The sequence below is a fragment of the Ostrea edulis genome, chromosome 2 (genome assembly GCF_947568905.1).
Source record: "Ostrea edulis chromosome 2, xbOstEdul1.1, whole genome shotgun sequence".
NCBI lineage: Eukaryota > Metazoa > Mollusca > Bivalvia > Ostreida > Ostreidae > Ostrea > Ostrea edulis.
This window is the reverse complement of record NC_079165.1, coordinates 52,772,024-52,794,103: the sequence shown is the minus strand read 5'-3', so window position 1 is coordinate 52,794,103 and position 22,080 is coordinate 52,772,024. Positions and strand designations below refer to the sequence as shown.

The following is a 22,080-nucleotide window of genomic DNA, read 5'->3' as shown; positions in this document are numbered from 1 at the left end:
GATACATTGAACGTTAGGAGCGAGACTCGCTCATGACTGACTAGGCGGGATCGGGAAGATCGCAGATCATTTTAGGTACAGATCTACATAGTGTTTTTTCATAAAAAAAATTCTTGTATATTGAAAAACTTACAAATTCATTCAATACTATATCAGCAGCCTCTGATTCGGGTACTACATCGCTAACATCCTTCCATTTTTCCCTCTCGTCTGACACTATGTATAGTACTGTAGTGTGTCACCATGTGCGTTGTTGTGCCTGCTTGTCTGTAATTTTCTTTGTCTGCCACTCACTTGTGAGAATATCGGATGCAGACTGATCTATAACTGCCGTTTTACTTCCAACGAATCGCCCATGTATGTTTCTGGACTGCTTTAGAATAGACTAAATGCGACATCGTACAGTGTGCGTCTTCGAAGTTCAAGCTCGAGTTTGTTTACTTTACAATCGTAACGGCATCATGAATGTCATAAAATGAGAAAATAAGTAAAAAAAAAATTGTCATGTTTTAATTAATTTTTGTTAGTTTATTAACATTACTTACAAATAAAAACAGATATCAATGTTCTTCTTTGTGCATATGAAATAAAACACACGCATCCCCATAGTTACGACTTTAAAAAGTATGGAGACTCACTCGCGGTAAAAGCACCACGAGAGTACACCCTTAAAATTAAATGTATTTGATTTTTCCCCGGATTTTACCACCTCTTTTTCACTTTGAGGCAATAATTTTTATATTGCGTATGTTTCACTGCAAGATTTAATTCCATTGAATAAAAATTGGTAATGAAAGGTATTCTTTCCAATGAAAAAAACTCTCAGCGACGTTCTAGCTGCTATCGAAAAATAACATTTTTGAAACATCACGAGAGGAAGAGGAATAGTCGTCTGAACAGATGACATCAGTATATGTGATGTATTGTTATTACTGCGGATACAGGTGCCAATTAAAATGCTTCATTATGTTGATTCCTAAAAATAAGATACGCGAGTATTACAGAATTTCCATTCTACAGCAAGTATTACCAATTATGTAGCCAGGAGTTCACATTTTCAACCAAATCTTTTGAAGTTTGGCACCTCGAGTCAGTACGCTATGCGGGGCTATCACTAGGCCGACCACTCATTGGACCAGTGATATATGTCAGTGCATATGAATTAAAAGTGCGGGAATAGTAGTAAAACCACAGGGGCTCGGGTATTAGATGTTGAAGTTTTGTATTATTTGTTCCCGAATAATAAATTGAAGTTTTGCATGATTTGTGTCCGAATAATAGATTATAAAATTAAAAACCACCAAAAATCCGCTTTTTTCGAGGTTTTAAAAAAAGGTGTACACATGATACACCTTTTTTAAAACCTCAAAAAAAGCGGATTTTGGTGGTGGATTTTATTTATATAATCTATTATTCGGACACAAATCATGCAAAACTTCAATTTATTATTCGGGAACAAATAATAGAAAACTTCAATATTTAACAACCGAGCCCCTGTGGTATAAACTTCTTGTACATTCCATTTTATTTGAAAATGATAAGTAATCTTTCTGATTTTGTCAGGGAGAAAAAACAACAACATACAATATTCCTCACACATAATCTTCCTCATTTCCATAAAATGTCTTCAGTCATTCAGCTCTTCTCATATATTTCCAGTTAATAAATTCCCGCACACGAGTTTAATCTTCCATCTTCCTTGCCAACATATACCTGTTTTGTCAAATCTTCACAACAGGATGAAAATTGTTTTATATAGTGTTTTGTAATGCATTTTCTAATATACTTTTAATTACAATGAGCTGTAACTATATGTATGATTACGGGTTCAAATAAATGATTTATTAAATCTTTAGATTTATTTTTAATAAAAAAGGGTAGTTGTTTTCTCAAATGATCATTTTACACATTTAAATGAAGGTTTTAAGGAGTTTAATTCATATTTGTAAAAATGCAAGGGAGGCTACTGTTAGCTAAATTAAGTGGCGGATCCAATGGAACGTGCACACACAATTTTCAATAGAAAATGGAGGACAAGAATACATAAAAGGAATTTATGAACATTTTCATAGTATAATATTACCTCTTCATTTTTTTAAATCAAGACATCCAAACCTGTGATATAGATCTACCATAGTATAATAATTATTGTACCAGTATTACATGTACCAGGGTTAATATAGTGCATTTCAGTTTAGAAGTACGTGTAACATTAATTGTGTTTATATTTCTTCTACCTAGCCATTTATTATTGAATGTGAAGAAAGCGATGTCTTAATTGAAGGTCTAAGTTATTTATTATTGTTTATTTTTAAAAAAAAAATATTATGATCCCAAATTTTTACCACACTCATTTAAAGTTCTGCACTATCACATGTACATGACTTTATCATTATTCTTAATAAAACAAAATCAAATGATTGACATCCAGTGTTTTTCACACCAAATTTAGAAGCTACGAATATGCCTTACTGATTTGGAAAAATTATCAACTTATTTAGATATTAGGAATTTTTAAATATCGAATCCTCCATAAATAAATGTGTGGGTACATGTAAATGGGTGAGTGTGTGTGTATTAATTTGTGTGTAAACTATTGAAATTTTGTAACTATAGATTTTTAAAGAATTTTTCTTTTTACATACTACTTATATTCATGCGACATGGCATGCATCTCGATCATGAAATGGAAATTATACAGGGTTATCTTGATACTGTCCAATATTCACTTTATCGGGATGCCATTGACGCAATAGTAGGTCATGCGTAAAATATTTGTAACATATTGTTTTAAAAAGTGCAACTAATTTTGACACGATTTTGGGGGGAATTTTGATAATTTTTAAGGGGAAACAGCCTGAATAATGTCTTAATACTTATTAAGTACATATGTATGTATGAATAACACTGACATAATGTACAGCTAGAGGTCACTCTTCTTGTATAGTTAAAATATTTAAATCAGTTCATACAAAAACTTTACATGGTGGCCGAGAGGTTAAGAGTGTTCGCCCCACATGCGGTAGGCTGGGGTTCGAATCCCGGCCGCGACAGACCTAAGTCCTTAAAACGGGTAGGTAGCCACTCTGCATAAGGAGATGTCCCTTGTCGCAGTAGTTGTGGCACGCTAAAGAACCCTCACTGCTTAATGGCCGTAAGCGCCCAGCATAGGCCTAAAATTTGAAGCCCTTCACCGGTCTTGGTGACGTCTTCATATGAGTGAAAAATTCTCGAGTGAGACGTTTAGCAAGATATAATCAATTAATCAAAAACCCTAATTATTATGTATAATACCTTCTATTTAAAATGATAAGAAAGGATGATATCATGAATTGGTATCTGAATACCAATAGTATATACACAAAATGTTTTAAGTAGCAGTCCACGTAAGAATCATGCAGAATGAAAAAAAAGTGGCACAGCTATAAATTTAAAATCTCTTGAAAAATGGCTAATTTTGAAGAAAATCATGTTTTGAACTTGATCCAATAAAAAATTTCACCTTGAATCCTTCTTAAGATTTTTAATCGGCTGAAAGGATATTCGGTTTCAAAAATATTTTCCCGTTGTTTTCTTTATAAAGAGCACTAATGAAAATGGTCATTAAAATTAATTATCGGGCACTCTGTCATTAAAGATTAATATATACATAAAGTAAATAATATGGACAGTAAAAGAAATAACAAACATCATTTGGAAACATGTTTACAAATTAGTTACAGATTTTTAAAAACTACGTACGATCTAGCAGATTGACGATTTTATTATCTCCCTTTGCTAACTCTTTAGTGTTAAAGATACGATTGTTTGGGGAAACATAACAACATGTCATACGAGTTGGCGGTTTGAAGACAAACGATGCCGTTTTGAAACATTTCTTTATGGACAAATACTCCATGTGAAGAGGTTTCGAAGACAGTTTATGTGAATGACTATAAGAAATCGGTAGCTAGATATTTATGCTCCTTAAACAAATCACATTGCGGGAAATCCATGACGCAAGGCCCACCTGCCCCTGTGTCTATTTTCACAATTACACGTTGGACTTTTTCGGGGTTGTTTCATATCATCAGAGTTCTTTGGAGTGGATGTGGAATACTACCAGATCACTCGGTCAGTTGTATTGGATATACGAACCGGATATGGGCACATATCATAACATTCGGGATGAGCAACATGCTTGTGGGAAAATGCTGTGGCCAGTATGGGTGGCGGTGCAGGTAAGTTTATATGAATAAATCATAAATGTGTATTGGTTACTTAAGCTAATTTCACCATACTTTATTTCAATCATTCTTTTGCTTTGGACCATAAATAATCTGTCGACTAATGAATGAATAGTATCAGTGTGTGTGTGTGTGTGGGGGGGGGGGGGGGGGGGGGGGGGTGAAAAGTTCAAAACTATATGTAAAAAATATTATACATGTACTTTAAAATGTAGGCCATTTTAGAAACACTTCTGTTTTCCCTCTACCAACCAGTGGTTGAAAGTAACTTTTTATTTCATAGGCTAAAATCAAAACACATCAGCTAAATTGAAACTATTAAATGAATCATTGCTCTTTGTTCATGTTATTTCAATGAATGATTCAACAACCCCACCCCATGATTACTGAACCTGGTGGGTCAACAGTTACACATTGTTTAGACAAGTCAATGACATATGCCATATGGTGATATGTTGGAGTATCTTGATCCTCACAACTCTAATCTAACACATGTACTGCAGGTTCAAATTTCATAACACATCAGGGTTGTTACTAGGGCTTTTTAAAGATAAGCCCCAGACTCATGGTTTATGAGCAGCTTCAATCCCATGAAAATTCACAAGTCCCATGAATTTTTGTGAGTCCTTTTTGTATCTGATTTTTGAGAAAAGTACAAATGTTGATTCCACATAGTTGTTAATCATGATGTCATCACAGTGGGAATTCAAAATTAATGATTTTTTAGTTTTTTAGCCATGGAATAATAATTAAAATAGGAAACACTATTTGTGACACCTGATTCCATATCAAAATTCTTTTAATTTTCTTATATTACCAGTATAGATGCATTTTTTAAAATCCAATCACAACCCACATACTTGAAAATACATATTAAAAGTGCTCTTCATTAGCTAATTTTTATCACATCAAATATGAAGACCTCAAGGATCTATTTTAGTTAATTTTGCATAAGATGAACAATTTCAAACATAATTTTTAATCAAATGAATATTTCTTATCAGCAAAAATGTATCGGATGTAATGATTTAGCACAGGTCTTTTAACCAAAAGTCTATAGCTTACCTGATCACCATTTTTCTGTGATCATAATGTCTGTTATACTTGTTGTCTACATAATTTGGTAACTTGTGAACTTGATTGAAAATTGAATTATTGACACCTCAGCAGGTATCGAGATCATTGCCATCACCACAAATTGATAGTTGGTAGTTCAGCTTCATTGAATGAAATATATTTACTTAAATTTCAGTATACAAGGAATCTATTCACTGAAATTCCAAGAAGATTCCATGACTTGCTTGCCATACAACAAACAACAGATTATGGACATGATTCCTAGAATTAGAACTTGAATGGGTCAGACTTGAATACATGCAAAATCATGTAACAACATTAAAGGTATACATCATAATATCTGCTTTGCATGTATGAAAATGAAAAACCGTTGTCATTGTAAATATACACATGCATATATTTACATGTAATATATGTATTGTTCAGGTTGTTATATTGTCCTGTATATGTGAGTTGGAATATTAATTAAGTTTGCACCCGTCAGTCACACCAATTGCTTGGTTGACAACAAACTTGGCATACTGATAAACAACAGAGCAGATTATCCTATTTACCTCACCTGAGTTGAACATTTTAGTGAGCTTTTGTCTGTCTGTCCATCTGTTTGTAGACTTTTCAAAATTTAATCTTTTCTACAACCACTGAGCCATTGTCAGTCAATCTAGCAAAAATCATCCTTGAGAAAAGGGGATTCAAGCTTGTTTAAATTAAATGAAGGGTCATGCTTCCTTCAAAGGGGGGATAATCAAGAAATATGGAATCATTCCAATTTGTGGATTATCTAGATTTTTAGTTGAGATCTAATATCATGAATATGGTTTCTGTAGATTGAATCATTTTATAAATTGTGTATTTCATTGTGATTTGAAAGTTGAGGGATAAAGGTACCCCACAATTTGTATAAATTGAATCCCCATGAAAGCTAATGTCCACAGTAATCAACAAAAGGCATAGATAGTGGGAGGCAGACCTGGGGTCAATTACTTTAAAATGTAATACATTAAATTACAATTACATTGGAATTTTCACCGTTACAATTACAATTACCATTACTTTCATTCATATAAGTAATTAATTAAATTACAATTACTTTGCTAAAGTAACGAATTACATTACAAAAAAAAAAAAAAAAATACAAAGAAAATTTATGAACACAATTTATTTGAAGTTAACTTTTACATCAGATTGTGAATAAGTATATTTGTTATTTTACACATTATAGTTGCATTTTTTCAAAAGTATTGTCATTCAGAGAGCAACGTTCTGGTCTGAAAGCTTTGCCTGCAATACTTGTATTTACATGACTAAGTAACATGTTATTTATGTCTCTGATCTCATATCTTATTTCATATCACATAGATGAAATTTAAAATATTTACCTAAAGTCCTTCAATTGATTTCATAACTTTTTATTAAAAATTTCCATTAAAAAATCAATTGAATTATTCATAAATGACCATTGAATGAACACATTAAAAAAAGAAATATGTCTTTATTTTAAAGAATGTATTTTTAATGTATCATGTTTTAAAAATTATTAATCACTTTCATTGAAAAGAAAAACTTAGATTATTTCATGAAATAAGAAATGATATGTAATTCAAATGTAATTGAAAAGTAATGGTCATTACTGGTATTTTTATGAAAGTAATGCATTACATTACAATTACTTGTAATTCAAAAATGGGTGCATTACACATTACACCCCATTTCTTTAAAAATGTAATGATGACAATGCATTACACATTACCATTACCCCAGGTCTGGTGGGAGGTTCTTTTTTTTTTTTAAATCTTCTCAAAAACACTGGGCCAGAAAAGTTAAAATTTACATGTAAGCTTCCTTAACATAGTGTAGATTCAATCATTATCACCATAGGAGATCAAAGTATAATGGAATTTTTTTTTTTAATATTAAATCTTCATAAAAGACAGGTACTACTAGTAGTCGGGTTAAACCCATAGATATTGCACAATTTAAGTTTGTTCAAATTGTGGTCCTAGAAAGTAGGGAATGGCACAATAATTGATCTAAGTTTTATTTGGGTATGGAACATCTTTTAAAATATTCATCTCAATAACAGATGACCATGATTAGGCTAGTCATATCAATATGCATGCATGAACAGGTTTTCAAATTTCTGTATGTTCAATTCTGGGCCCTAGGGATAGGGGTGAAACATAATTTGAGATTTATATTAGACTATTCAGAAAATTGATTGAAACAAGTGTTTAAGACAGTGTAAGTGTCATAGAGCCACACTAAATCATATCATAATACCAACATTCCTAAGTTCATTTGAAGTTTTTCCCTTCAGTAAAATGAACCCTTGGTTTATGGTTACTCAATGAATCATAATTTACATTTATAGGACATATATGCTTGAAAGAAGATCTTTAAAAAAGATGTTTTCTCAACAACAGCAAGATCATGTTAGTCATATTGGTTTGGAGGCATCCCCATATGTGAATTCAAGTAGGCTATATGGCAACTTTTTGGCCTAGATTTGGGTCGCAATATAGGGTTAAAAATGTTCATGGGAATAACGATTGGAAACAAATCTTTTAAAAATCACTACAGCAGGGTCAAGATGACTTGGGTGAGCAATGCAACCCATGAGCCTCTTGATGGTATTTGAGGCCACAAAATCAAAGGTCGAATCAATCATGATATTAGAAATATTGTTCAATGTCTTTAGACCACCTTGTTTGACAACAAATGATGAGTTGTAATTAATTTCGAAATATGTTATATATTTTCTTCTTCTTCAAAATAGGTGTTGTACTTCAGGAAAAGGGGAAGCATATTTGTTGGAAGATGGATAAAGAAATATTGGAGCATGCACTAGACTTCTTTAAATCCTGCTTTTTTATCAGGTACACAATAAATTATCAACAATGCCAAATTATGTCTTCATCCAATGGATATGATTAACATTCATTGAAATAACTCACACTGCACTCTGAAAAAATACATCCCATGATTACCCAATGTAAAATAAATTTTTAATAGCAACTGACATACATTTATGGAAAATATCTGTTTCAATGAATAGGCATTTTTGACATTGTGCATTTTTTTTTTAAAAACAATGTCTCTGATCCAACAAAATTATTTTCAGGTAACATCATTGAGTACAAAAGAAATGCACTTTCACAGTAGACAACTTATAACCTTTCGACAAGAAATTGGGACTGCCTGCCATTCAACCATTGTACATATATGAATTTACCAGTCCTGTTGTGAAGAAACTTATTTCATCCTCTTTCAAGGGCCATGTTATTTAGGATTTTAACTACTTGTCCTGCATCACAAGCTTAAAAAGACTTCACAATCTGGCTGCAGATGGAACTGCATGGTTTGAAATCCTCATAGGAATTTTGAGAAGCATGGAAGCCTATAAACCAGATAATGACAAGATTTCATAGTTCGAGGAGTACCAGGAAAATTTACTTGCAGCAAAATTGTACATAAAGAGAGACTCACTCAAGCATGAATGTAGAAGAGAGAGAGAGAGAGAGAGAGAGAGAGAGAGAGAGAGAGAGAGAGAATTGTATGGTGATATAATTAAACTCATTGTCTTCAATGGGTATGGCATGTCAGTAGAGAATCATGATTCATATGGTGATATTTTTCAATTATATACTCGTTTCAGTGCAATGGCATTGTACAAATAAATATTTTAAGTGTTGCTAGGGATAGTGGTTGCTATGGTGATATGTGTAAACATATTGTCTTCCATGGGTCCGACATGTCAGTAAATAATTACATGTTGATATATTTGTATTATATTTTCATTTGAAGGCAATTGGAATTGTACAGTTTCAAATGTTTGCTTGTTGCTAGGGAAAATTGGTTGCTATGGTAATATAGTTAAACCTGATGTCTTCATTGGATTCAACATATCAGTAGAAAATCATATATTGGTATATTTGCATTAGGTTCTCATTCCAGTGCAAATTAATCATACAACTTTAAATTTTATGTGCGTTGCTAAGGAAAATCAGTTGCTATGGTGATATGGTTTAAGTCTGATTTCTCCAATTGGTCTGAAATGTCAATAAACTAAAGTGAACCCATATGATTTGTATTTATTTTCAGTTAATAGAATAATTTTAATGCATATATTGCAGATATTCTTGTTTTATTGTGTTGGAAATGGGCCTGAAAGAGTTGCCTAGCAACCGTTACTATGTGCATTTCCGACTCTTTTGATTTTTATTTTGAGTACACTTAGTATTGATTGTTTAGAAAATATGTATCAAAATTTGGCACTTTTCGGATAACTAAAGTGATATGTATTTAAAATACCTTAAAATTGTCGAATTTACAGAAAATTGATAAATATTAAAACAATGCCTATTCCAAAGTCCTCTACAGATACCATATAATAGTATTTCATTAGTATTGTACATTTTTATATTGAAGTAACCTTTACCTCACCTAAATAAATTATCATTATGTTTGAAAAATTATTATTTTCATTTTTATACAAATTTTAAGAAGTATGTATTTCTGCACTTTACAAAACCCAATACAGTGGTTGCTATGGAAACACATATGCATTAATTTCCATAGCAACCATTGATGCACAATGTTTTTACTCTGCATGTCTTCATATATCATTATTATGAAGAGTTATGGAAAGTTTCATGAAAATCCAAGATTATCAGTATGCCACCTTCTGCATGATTCTTACGTGGACTGCTACTTAAATGATTAACCCAGTCTGCTATTCTGCATATATTTGCATAACAATAAGATATCATCAAATGATATAAATATATACAAGTCACCGTATAAATACGTTTTAATTTTCACCCACTAATAACATTTCGCTTAATATTTATTTCTTTTATTTCTTTGTTTTATCACACGGAGGTGCACGGCGGCACAAAGGAGGCACAGGTGACATCCACGGAGATCCTCCGTGGACTAAATAGTCTACCTTGCTCAGAAAAATGACTTCAGAGGTGCATGCCTACAATTTTAAAGGTCCACCGTGTTTTATCAAAATATCTTGGTTCACGAGAGGGATGTTTAAAAAATCCATTTTCCAAATTAGTTACTATAATTACTCAAGTTTAACCAAAATTATAGAGTTGTCTCTCATTTTATCGTCAGTTAACATTAATTTAATGGAAATTGATACGAATAGAAATACAACTTGAAAGAAATAAACTCGTCTTTGAGGTAGACGGTAAAACAATATTGTTTGATGTGGTCCTTTCACCACATGAAATTTTGACTTTTGATCATGATTTTTCAATTATGTCCAATACAGCGGAAATTTTTTTTAAGTGGGGGGGGGGGGGGGGGGGGGGGGGGGGTGCAAAATATCTCAAATCTAAACGTTGTGATAGAAAATATACAAGTTCCTAGTATTTTAACAGTTCCGATTTACAATCAGAATAAGCCCCAAAGATATATATTAACCTATGCGTACATTTTTTGAGTGTATTACACTGTGATTCTCATAACGTCAACATCATGACGTAAGCATCATGATGCTATATAGTTTTCATGCTGAAAAAACAATACAAAGTTTAAACGACTGTAAAACGAAAACTAGAAAAGATATTGTTATAAAATAAATTGTTCTATATATGACCTATAAATCTCAGAGCATCAACTGTGAAAGTCTCAATTATTTTTGCGAAAGGGCCAATTTTAGTACTCTGTGGCTCTAATCCTTTCTCAAGATATTCTCTTGTGATTTTCACATTTCTTCTACACTCATCAAAAGTATCTCCAAAAAGTAAAACATCATCAATGTAAGTCATGCTAAGATAACCTAAAGTTCTAAGCTTTGCCAAAATTGGTTTGAGACTTTTGTGAATATTCTAGGTGCTGATGACAAACCAAAAGGTAAGCAGGTATATTGAAATATTTTCCCTTTCCATCTGAATCTCAAATATTTTTGATGCTCAATTGCTATTGGAATTGTATGATAGGCATGCCTTATGTCAATTGATGCCATAAAACAATTTTCCTTGACCAGATTTACTGCAGATTCAAAAGTATCCATCTTGAAATGATGATATACTACATATTCATTTAGATTTTTCAAATTGAGAATAACTCTGTATTCCCCATTTTTCTTTGGTCTAATAAATATAGATGATAGAAATTGATCTGGTCCAGGAATTACCTCAACAATAGCTCCCATTTTTAATAAATTCTTAATTTCTTGATCCATCACTTCAGATTCGACTGAATTAAATGTAGGTTCATACAAATTACATTTTGTTGGAGCTATATCATCTACAAATTCTATTTTGCAGTTTTCAACTATCTGTAATACATTTTTATCTGATGTAATTTTTTCCCATTCTTTGGGAAAATACTTCAATCTACCTTCATAAAATTCAACACTTTTCTCACTAACCTCATAATTTATTGAGTCTTGTTTTTCTGTTGAGTGTTGCTCTTCTTGGAGTTTTTTGGATAAAATTGTCCACCAACTCCACCACTGTTTCTGTTTGAATATCCGTAATTTGGATTATATATGGAATTGCTATAATTTCCAAGTCCTTTTGGTTTGCGACCTCTAAATCGTCCTCTCATTCGACCTCTGAATGATCCTCCTCTGTTATTGTACTGCAGCTTATGACCAATTATACTACAATCTTCAATTTCTTTTGCTGTTTTCGAAATATCGTCACCAAATAACCATGACGTATAAGGTACAGTCTGTGCACACAAATGTAAGTATTCAAATCTCAATTCAAGCTTGATAAGCTCTCTTCTTGTCATGTTCACTTGTCTGTTTGCATGTCCAAAGAGTGCTAAACTATCATTGCATTCATCTATTATCTTTCCCAATTTTGTTTTATGCGAATCATCCAATTCATTCTCCAAAGTCTGCCAATTTGTTCACAACTTTGGCCAAAATAACGGAACCTTTAACGACAGGTTTCTATGTTTTGCATTTTTCTATCAATAGTTTTTGCTTCTTGAGATATAATATCCCAAACAAGTTGGTTTGTCTTCACAACTTTTAGACCTTCACAATTTTCTGGTCTTGCATTGTCTTCATCTTTAATCAGTTCTGAATATTGATCTTCATTCATTCCATTTCTAAACAAATCTGTTATATTTGTAGCCAAAGTCTCATCTATTTTCAAGTCACATACTTCTCTACTTTTAAATCTTTTGCTCATGTTCATAAAGCGACTTGTATTTCCTTGAACAACTTCTGTGTCCAACTGATCATGCACTCTTCCTTTTCCCAGAAGCATTATCTGAATTTTCAACATTATCATCAGTACGCTGAATATTACTACAACTCTCGTCGTATGCTTGGTCATCATCGTAAAATTCGTAATCGTCACATTCATGAAATTCATTTTCTATCATATTGATTTTATAATTCAACGTGCCAATTTTTTCTTCTTGTTTCTTCTGGTTTTCAAGTATTGTAGTAAGTATACTCATAATTTGACTTTCGTTTTGTGTGTTATCACTAACAGCTTTGTTATGGACATCGGCCACAACTTTCATAGGTTTTTTGTTCCGCTGGATCTTGTAGCACTTACCGTACTACCAACAGAACTTCCAAGTTTCTTGGTCTTTGTTCCCTGAACCTCGACTTTTGAATTCTTTTTGGTAACCTCGTTACCCTTGCATGTTTCGTCTGTACTCTTTTCTATATCTACTTCTTCCTCAAAGCTAGTAGTACTCCGTAATTGTTTCTTTTGTATCATCTGTTCTGCCATTTTTACGACTTCATCATAAAGTAGTCGTAACACCACTATATGGTAGTCGTAAAACAAAACTCCTCCGAGTTTTGTAAATAATGAAAGTGTCTAAAGTATTACCAGTAACAATACCAAGTAATTACACAAAATGAGTTAACTACGTTAACTCGGACACGGACTGAAGTTGCTAAAGGAAAAGACCACGTCCTTCCCCATTCATAACTCGTACCACACTGAGGTTGCACATGCGTACTACTATCTCACATAATTCCGGAAGTAATTATGACGAAATAGAATCATAGTTAACAAAGACATTGTCCTAAGTGCTTCTTCAGTAAGTGCGTCGATGGTGAGGAAATCATACAAGAGATGTAAAATATTTTGAATGTTGTACACATTCTGTGCAATCCAACAATATGTCAAAATTTCAATCTCTGTTATCTCCGAGAACCCGTAGAATCACTATAAGGTCTTCCATTGAATTAATAAGAAACAGTGTAAAAACAATAGGTTCCAAAACTTTGGGGAACATAATAAGAAACGGAGCAAAAACAACATGTTCCAAAATTTTGTTTGGGGAACATAAATAAGATACAAATAAAGGTATAAATTCAATGCATCTACCTCCCAATCCAATTGGCACCATGTGGTTCACCACATTCTGGGGTATGCGTCAAAAGTTGTGTTATCAATTCACTGTCTGTTCCTGTGGACAGGCCAACTCCATGCTTCATCAGCTGAAGAAATAAGAGGATGTTATTCAGACGAGGCAAGAAAAATACAATGATCCTGCATTCATTACTGACTGATACTATGAAATGATGAAGTGGCTTAGTTGGTAGACTCTTCCTTTTATGAGTGAGAGGTTATGGCTTTGAACACTTGCTAATCAGATACATGATCATGACTGTCCCTTTGTCATATAACTGTTGAGTAAATGTAATAATTTTGTATGGTGCCTTCCATCTTCACAAGTCAAGGGTTATTGATTCCTTACCTCGCACTGACTTTTGACATCAGTCGCTATGTAAAAGTTGGGCTCATTAAACCATTATGCAATCCACTATAAATAAAACATCCAATGAAATCACTGCATCTTGTTATGGTGTACATCGATCTCATACTGCTGTATTGATAAACACACGCAATTATAATATTTACACCATTAATTACGTTTATTGATAGTAGATCAAGTTTGGAAACTTTTTTGCTTAATTAAGACAATATTGCTTAAATGATTGAAATAGCTATTAATAACTGTAGGTGTCAATACACATTTTTTTTTAAATCTCTCGTTTCGCATTGTTAGAAATAGAACCGCATTCTCATTGGTTCCCACTCTTTTGTGGAGCCAATCAGAATGAGCCCAACTTTTTGATAGTCACTGATGTCAAAGTTTAGTGCAAGACTTGTGAAGATGGTTGCCTTCATAACCCAAGTTCCATTTCACAATCAGACAAGCAAGAAGATCCTTCACTGTACATTGCAAAGGTCTAAATTCTTAATTACACCAAAAGCTGGTGTCAGATCCTCATAGTAAAATAATTTTGATATTCGAATTTTTTTTAGGTAGGGCTGCCCGTACCAAACATCCTAACAAATGCTCATGAGCAGCTCATGAGAAGCACATAAAAATCTGGTAAGAATCGTATGCAAATTAGTTAGCATTTAATTTTGCTCATGTGCAGATTGTTAGTCTCTGTTAGGGAGGAAAATACTAACCAAAATGCACATATGCAAAATTTTGCTCACCTGAATGCTCATGAGCAAAAGTCGATTCAAATTGCTCACATAAGCAACTGGCTATGAAGATACATCGATGTTGGATTAATTTTTCTAAGTTCAACTTTCTCACGTGAGCAAGAGGTTAGGAAATTGGACTTAATCAAAAAATGAGAGTGGTAAAAATTCACCTTTATATCGTATAATTTACATATCAGGATTTTATCCAGGTACGTTATTCTGGTTTGTGGAATGCTAATTTATACTAAGTTAGAATAATCTAAGCTGTATACCAAAGTAGGTCTTCATGGGGCTTTACGGCTCTATGCATCGTAAATAGAGATCGGGTTCAATGCGTCGGGTGTGGGATTCACACAATATATGCTGAGCACGAAAGTTGATTGACAGGCGCCATGATGTTATACCGGTAAACAACATTTTGAACATGAATCGAGAACAGGAGTTGAATCAGTTGATGCAGATATTCTGAGGAGAATCTTCCAGTCATTGAGTAAGTGAATTACTGTGTGTCTTATAGTTATAAACTCTCTAATATATTGTTCAAAACGAAACTGACCATCGCTCATATTGTATGTTGTTGCGTCAAATCTTGCAAGTCAGTGTTTACGTTCATAAATTTACATGCTTCATTCAATTCTTTGAAATTATGTGGAATTCATTTTTTTTAAATTTCCTTTGTATGAGATTAGACTCCTTCTAGTTGCATTATCGTAGCCCTTGCGGATTTTTTTTCCTTTATACATTAGGACAGGACCATAAGGCACTTTAAAAAATGGAGAGAGAGAGGAAGAAATGCCGAAAAACAAACAAATAATTAGGCACTATTTCCGTAATACTTATGCTATTTTTTGTTTACTTTCTACTCGGGTGATATTTGCAAAACTGAATTAGTTTCTTAAGTAAATGGTGTTTTTTAATGAATGGTTGATTATTTTTTTTATTCAAATGCTTATGATTTGAACCCAGATGTCCAGTTAGAAAAATTAAACTGCATTATGATCAGGGATGTGACCTCCGGAATCTCAATATTGTCACTACATCAATGCATATACGTTATTAAAATGGATTGAAGATCTTGTCTTGGCAATAAAGTTAATTTGTATGTAAAGTCGGGTCAGCGTGATATTAACAGTTGAGCATCAGATATTGCATGTATTGGCCCAATGGGCTGTAATGCAACATTGATTATTGCTCGCTTTGAAAATCGGTGGCCCCAGGTGACGGTAATTACATGTACACACCACAGAATGATTCCTCCTATGTTAGATGCCTTGCAAACTTGTATATAGGAGGGCCAATGGTATCTCGTAATTATTTAAAATTTGATATCTTTTTCAGAATATATTTCATGATAGTCGTGCAGATTCAGAAGTTGTGATGGTGTGTTGATAGGCTGTCTTCAACTTGCCATATCTGAGAGTTCCAACATGCAGGCCTGGATTATTGTGTATAAATCACTAATGAAGTTACTTAGTGTTATTTAGTTTTTTTTAAAAAAGAATGACATTTCAATTTATACACACTTGCCAAGTGAATCTGATGAGACTGCTACATGTATTTGGAAGAATCAATAAAAGAAAGTGTCAATCTTGACCAGTTTTTCCAGCCTGGAGATGGGAAGGTATGTAACATTTACACATTTAATGAGTAAGTTCAAATCATTCCTTATATCATTTGTAAATGACTTTAAACATTATATTGTTGGTATATGTTTATTTGCTTGAATGACATTCATGACTGACTGTAAAAAAAAAAAAAACTAGACTGAACTTAATGTAAAATTTGAACAGATAAAACTTGTGGAGGGACAGTCGCTATACATTGATTCAGTGAAGCTGGCAATCCTGAAGAGGAAATGCAAGAAAAATGAAAGTAAAACTTTAAAAGCTTTGTTGGACTTTTACTTTACACCAAAGTACCTCGCAATGCACTCTGCAACAGGAGAGAAATCAGCAAAACCAGGCTTACCAGTGAAAGTTGTAAATCCAATTAGAGGTATGTTCATTGTGGGATCAAAATCGGTTGATGTTTGTTATAAAAATTCTAATATAGTAGCAAATTATGTAAATAAATTTTAAAAAGTTACATGTATAATTAGCTATTTTATTTTTCAGATTACATGCAACAAAGTTTCAAAGTGGATGCCTCTACCTTAAATGCAATTATCAACCGGAAGTGCTTGGATGCAAAGAGATCCAAAAAATGTTGACGATCAATGTCTATATTGACTGTAAAATCTCTTCATAAATACAGTAAAAAATGTAGAGCTAATGAATATGCTGTGTGTACAAAGATAAGTAGGGAGTTATTTTGTTGCACATAATATAATATACTAGGTGTTAAATGATTGATTTTAAGTAAAAAAAGTGAATATCACTGTACATTTATGCAAGTATTTACATGCTGCTTAAGATTAATGGCATTTATTGTTTTAAATTTATATTATGCAACTACTTCTTTATATAGTGATTCATGTCAGTTTATCAATACTACGAGTAAAATTTTGTGTAACTTTTCATTTGAATTAATTGTGGTGTTTTCTTAACTTTAAACAATATGTACAGGATAATTATGAAAGTTTGCAATAATGTCTATAGTTTTTCCATATGCCAGTAAATTTCAGTTTTGTGTTGTTTGGAAATTTTATTATCTCAGAACTTTCCACATGTTCCTATTAATATAATGTTCAAGAATGTATAGAATTATATTTTTATAATGACAGATGTAATTATGTATAAATGTATAGAATTATATTTTTAAAATGACAGATGTAAATATATACTGGTGTTGTAATTTCAATTTTTCTCCGTTGTCCTTGAAGTGAGAAACTGTGGCACATGAGGCTCATGAGCCTCATGTGAGCAAAACTTTTGGTGAGCGAAAATATTCCTCACGTGAGCAAAAAATCCTCATGTGCAGAATTTTGCTCACGTGAGCATTTCACCTAATTTGCATGTTAAATTGCACATAAGACTCACGTGAGCAACTCACGTGAGGAAATCTTGTTAGTCCTCACGTGAGCTTCTCATGAGCAAATTGTGAGAATGTTTTGGTATGGGTGGGTATTGTCAGAAAATTTCGTAGTGTGATATTTTAAATTGTATTGCAATGTGTATTGCAATATTTTCACTAAGAATTAAAATGATCTTATCTTATTAAGTAAGAAAATGTGTGGCCCCAATCAACTACGTACCTTAACAATCACTAATGAAACAGTGTGATACGAGGTTATAATATTAAAATAATTGATGGATAGAATTTTAGCTGCATGCAAATCCGTCTCATCAGGAGTCTATTTGCACTTGACACTTATTATGCAATTTGATAATTCTAAAATAGATAATCTGAGCATATCCCCAAAAATGTTATTATGTTTATGAAACAATAAGTAGATCAGAAGAAAAAAACCGTCTTTATCTCCCTAGAGTATGCTAGTGCTTCAAAATCTTTTGTTTATTTCTGAATTCCAGGGTTATATTTGGTGACAAACATAGGGGGGTATACCCTGGTTTTTGTTTTTATTTGCATCTGATAAAGTGTGGCTGGATTGCAGTTAACAAGTACAACTTGTATGTTTTGAGATTTCATTATTGCTATACCCTTTATATACGCATGTTTCTAAAAATTTTAATTTTTTCAGCAAAATTAATTCATTTCATGCCTAAAACTACTTTACATGCGTTTTAAATGAAACAGTTTGTGTAGTTTTTGAGTTTGAAAGCGATAAAATTCAAATCTTGCGATATGCATATTTTCTTCGATATTTTACGCGCCATTATCTGTGACGTCATATGCGACCTCGAGCGAGAAGATTTGAAAACAGTTGATAGCCATTTCATAAACAGATTAGATTTAATTGATAAACAAACAATTATCACATTAACGGCTTGTAAATAACACTGCATTGGGGTGTTTTGTGTCGTTTAAGGGTGTACTTGCCGTCAGTAGAGTGGATTTGGACTGTGTTTTTTTTTTTGATTTTCGAAGGAAGGTATGAGGGACAAGACGTGAATATTTTTTGTCGGCATGACTTTGCCAAAATAAAACCAGTAGAATTTGTCCTTTTACTTTTTCAAACAAGCACTTGGACAAAGACGTAGATAAACTGCGAGAAAATTGTTCTATCGAAGCTACGCACTGTTACATATAGGCCTATGGCGTATGCTTTCCGTTCTGCTCTCAAATTCAATACACACTCGCACCAACTGACCTTCACCTTGTAACAACATATAGGCAGAACTTGTGCTAGCAGTGTCGTTTTAAAAAAGAAATTTAAAGATAAAAGATAATTGAACTTTCAATTATAAATAACAAAATATGATATTTCCCAACTTTGAATTGAATTATAATGCTTTCATTTTTTTTAAGGAACACGTACGTAACAACAACAGCACGCCGCGCCCCCACTTTCTAAGTAACAACATGTAGATAAAAAAAATAATGATTAATAAAATTGCTTGAATCAAATAATTTAAAAGTATTGTGATTTTCACTATAAGTTTGATCAGTTTTATTATTATTATTTTTTTTTTTCGAAATGCACCTGTGACAGTAGGCCTAGTTGTCAATGATACATAATCGTATCATAATTTAGGCCTATCTAACTTCTCCAAAAATAAATTTAATAATAATTGCACTGTTTATCTTAGAAAAGCAACAACGCTATAATTACAGTTGTTTACAGAAATGGCATTACCAAATAGTGTTTAGACAGTGATCCCATGTAAACATTATTTACTCGCAAATTTATGCAGATTTCATATTCGCTTTCCTCGCTACATTTTGGTCGCTATTTGTATGCACTGGTGGCTAAAAGATATAAGACTCGGGAAATTTGTCAACAACAAAATAAATGTTATCCATGGTAAAAAAAAATTAGGCCCCTAAAACCCCGATGTTTTAAAAATATTTAACACTACTTTTACAACAAGTTGATCGACGAAGGTCACATATAACGTCACTCACAGTACCATGTGACTGCCTATCTAAGGCCTTTTTTTTATTGAGTTGGTTTACGGATCCGCCGCACTGATTTTTTTGGGATATTGGAAAAAAAATAAAATGGTTTTTCACTTCTTTTTATATTACCGACGCTGTAATTTTTCCTTTTCACTAAAAAAAAAAAAAAAAGAAAATAGATTCTGCTGGACTGGATATTTGGACAGACGCCTCCGTCGTAATCTCGGGACAGTCCATAATATTCATGTGTCATGAGTGGAATATCAGTCAACTTCAGCCGGTGCCAACAATTATTCTGCACCTTAGTAACAGTGCTTTTTGCTTCCAATAAGTTATCTGTTTATGAAACTAACTTCTAATTAGCATTAGTTATACATTGCATACCATTTAGATATGTAAATCCCAAAATAAAAACAAACACTTGTTTTCAGATGGCATCCATGACGTACGTTGGGTTGCACTACCTAATCACATAAACAAGTATAACCCTTCCTGACCTTACCATGCATACATTTTGCCGAGGATACACTTTTAAATTCTTATTGATGAATTTTAAAGAAATATTCTTCATAATTAATATGTGTAATTCTTCATACATTGAAGGAGGTTGAAAACATATTTAACATTATTGAATTCATTCATTGTATAAAATTTGTTGACTACCAACAATAAATTGATCTGACCTATATAAAATTCAGAATTTTTGAATAAATGTTTATAGGGTTCATGAATTTTATTTATAACTTTACTTGACTTCATAAATAAGACTTTAAAACTTAAAATTAAATTTGTAGACAAAATATATGCTTGGTAAGGTCAGTCAGGATTTTAGTACTTCAGGTGATTAGTGCGTCCCTATATACGTCATGGATGCCCCCTTTTGAATGGAAAAACGATGTGGTTCTTTTATTTTGGGATTTACATAACTAAACGGTAAACAATGGACATTTGATAATGATAGAAAGTTAATTTAATAAACAAATAACATTTTTGAAGGAAACAGCATTGTTGACAAGGTGCATAATAGTCGCTATATACCATCGTCTTAAGTTGACAGTGAAGAAAATATTAAAGTTGATAATAAAACATTGACCTCAAATCAAGTTCATTTTTATTACTTAACATTTTGTCATTTGAACTTTTTTTTTTTTTTTACCTTTTCTGAACGGATTTGAAAATTTGGAAATCCGTAAACCAATTTAAAAAAAAAATTGGCCTAATTAACTAGGCTTTTTGAAATTGGGGCTTAGATTCAAGTCCGTATTGTGGCTAATTATAGCAATACTTCAGCGAACGAACCATTAAAATTAATTTCTATAAGCAAAAGGAAGACAAAATGCATATAATTCTGTATACTTTGAAAACACGAGATGTGTCCTTTAAGGCTTTCGGCTTTTTTATAGTACATCTCCATCACTCGTTTCTCTCATATGGTTTCACCTTTTAATAAATCCCATAATAATGAATACTAAAAATGCACTTTTGCGTTTGAAATACTAGAACATGTTTGTCAGTTTGATGTACGTTTTAAAATGCAGGATGCGAGTTGCCTCAAATTGCTTGTTATACACCATAGTGTCCAAGTAAGAAATAATTATTTAAAGTCGGCAATATAAATTTGGTGAGTAGAATAAGTACAGATTTCTTTTTCTTCTCCGTGAAACAATAGGCCTAGTAAAGTCATCATTACAATAATGCCTGTTGCAGTGGTGGTACATTATGAGATTTTATTTTAGGAATCTCGAGCTTGTAGCCTAATTCCGAACCCAAGCATTTTCTCGGTATATCGGTACTGAAAAAACGTATTGCAATACGATATTTTTTGTCAAGGAACTGCAAAACACCAGAATATCGATATTATTGTGTATCTTTAGGTAGCTTCACCTTTGTGTGACTTATCAATGTTAATGATTCAAAGTAGAACAAAAGGCCCATGTGCCACATCACTCACCCGAGTCTCCTTGGCTCAAATTTAAAGATTTTTCCTATATTTGCATATATAAATCTTTGATCCCTATTGTGGCCCCAACCTACTCCCAGGGGCCAGGGTTTTAAAAAAAATGAATCTGCACTATGTCACGAACCTTTCATGTAAAAATCTCACCTTTTCTGGCTTGGTGGTTCTTAAGAAGATTTTTCAAGATTTTCCATATATATTTGTATGTAAAACTTTGATCCCCTATTGTGGCCCCATCCAACTCCTGCGGGCCATGATTTTAACAAACTTGAATCTGCACTATGTAAGGAAGCTTTTACTGTAAATTTCAGCTCTTCTGGTCCAGTGGTTCTTGAGAAGAAGATTTTTAAATGACTCTACCCTATTTTTGCATTTGTGTGATTATCTCACCTTTGAAGGGGGGCATGGCCCTCCATTT

General features: G+C 32.7%; 2 protein-coding genes and 1 long non-coding RNA gene across 6 annotated transcripts in view; 2 read left to right on the top strand and 1 right to left on the bottom strand.

Annotated features, from left to right (window-relative positions):
* LOC125682090 (amidophosphoribosyltransferase-like) overlaps positions 1 to 22,080 on the bottom strand; it is a 119,201-nt gene that overhangs the window by 47,893 nt on the left and 49,228 nt on the right. For all 4 annotated transcript variants that reach the window (XM_048922491.2, XM_048922492.2, XM_056154425.1 and 1 more), the window contains one exon: positions 13,628 to 13,740. In XM_048922491.2, the coding sequence (XP_048778448.1) occupies positions 13,628 to 13,740 (113 nt within the window). The remainder of the gene's footprint in view (positions 1 to 13,627; positions 13,741 to 22,080) is intronic.
* Positions 3,369 to 9,775, top strand: LOC125666536 (uncharacterized). Its single transcript, XR_008800037.1, has 4 exons — positions 3,369 to 4,220; positions 5,479 to 5,627; positions 8,080 to 8,179; positions 8,425 to 9,775. It is a non-coding gene; the product is annotated as an uncharacterized LOC125666536 (long non-coding RNA).
* Positions 14,607 to 17,793, top strand: LOC125682116 (uncharacterized). The gene is made up of 4 exons (XM_056154435.1): positions 14,607 to 15,236; positions 16,085 to 16,367; positions 16,537 to 16,741; positions 16,861 to 17,793. Exons 2-4 carry the CDS (start codon positions 16,299 to 16,301, stop codon positions 16,953 to 16,955), a joined length of 369 nt encoding a protein of 122 aa, XP_056010410.1. The 5' UTR covers positions 14,607 to 15,236; positions 16,085 to 16,298; the 3' UTR covers positions 16,956 to 17,793.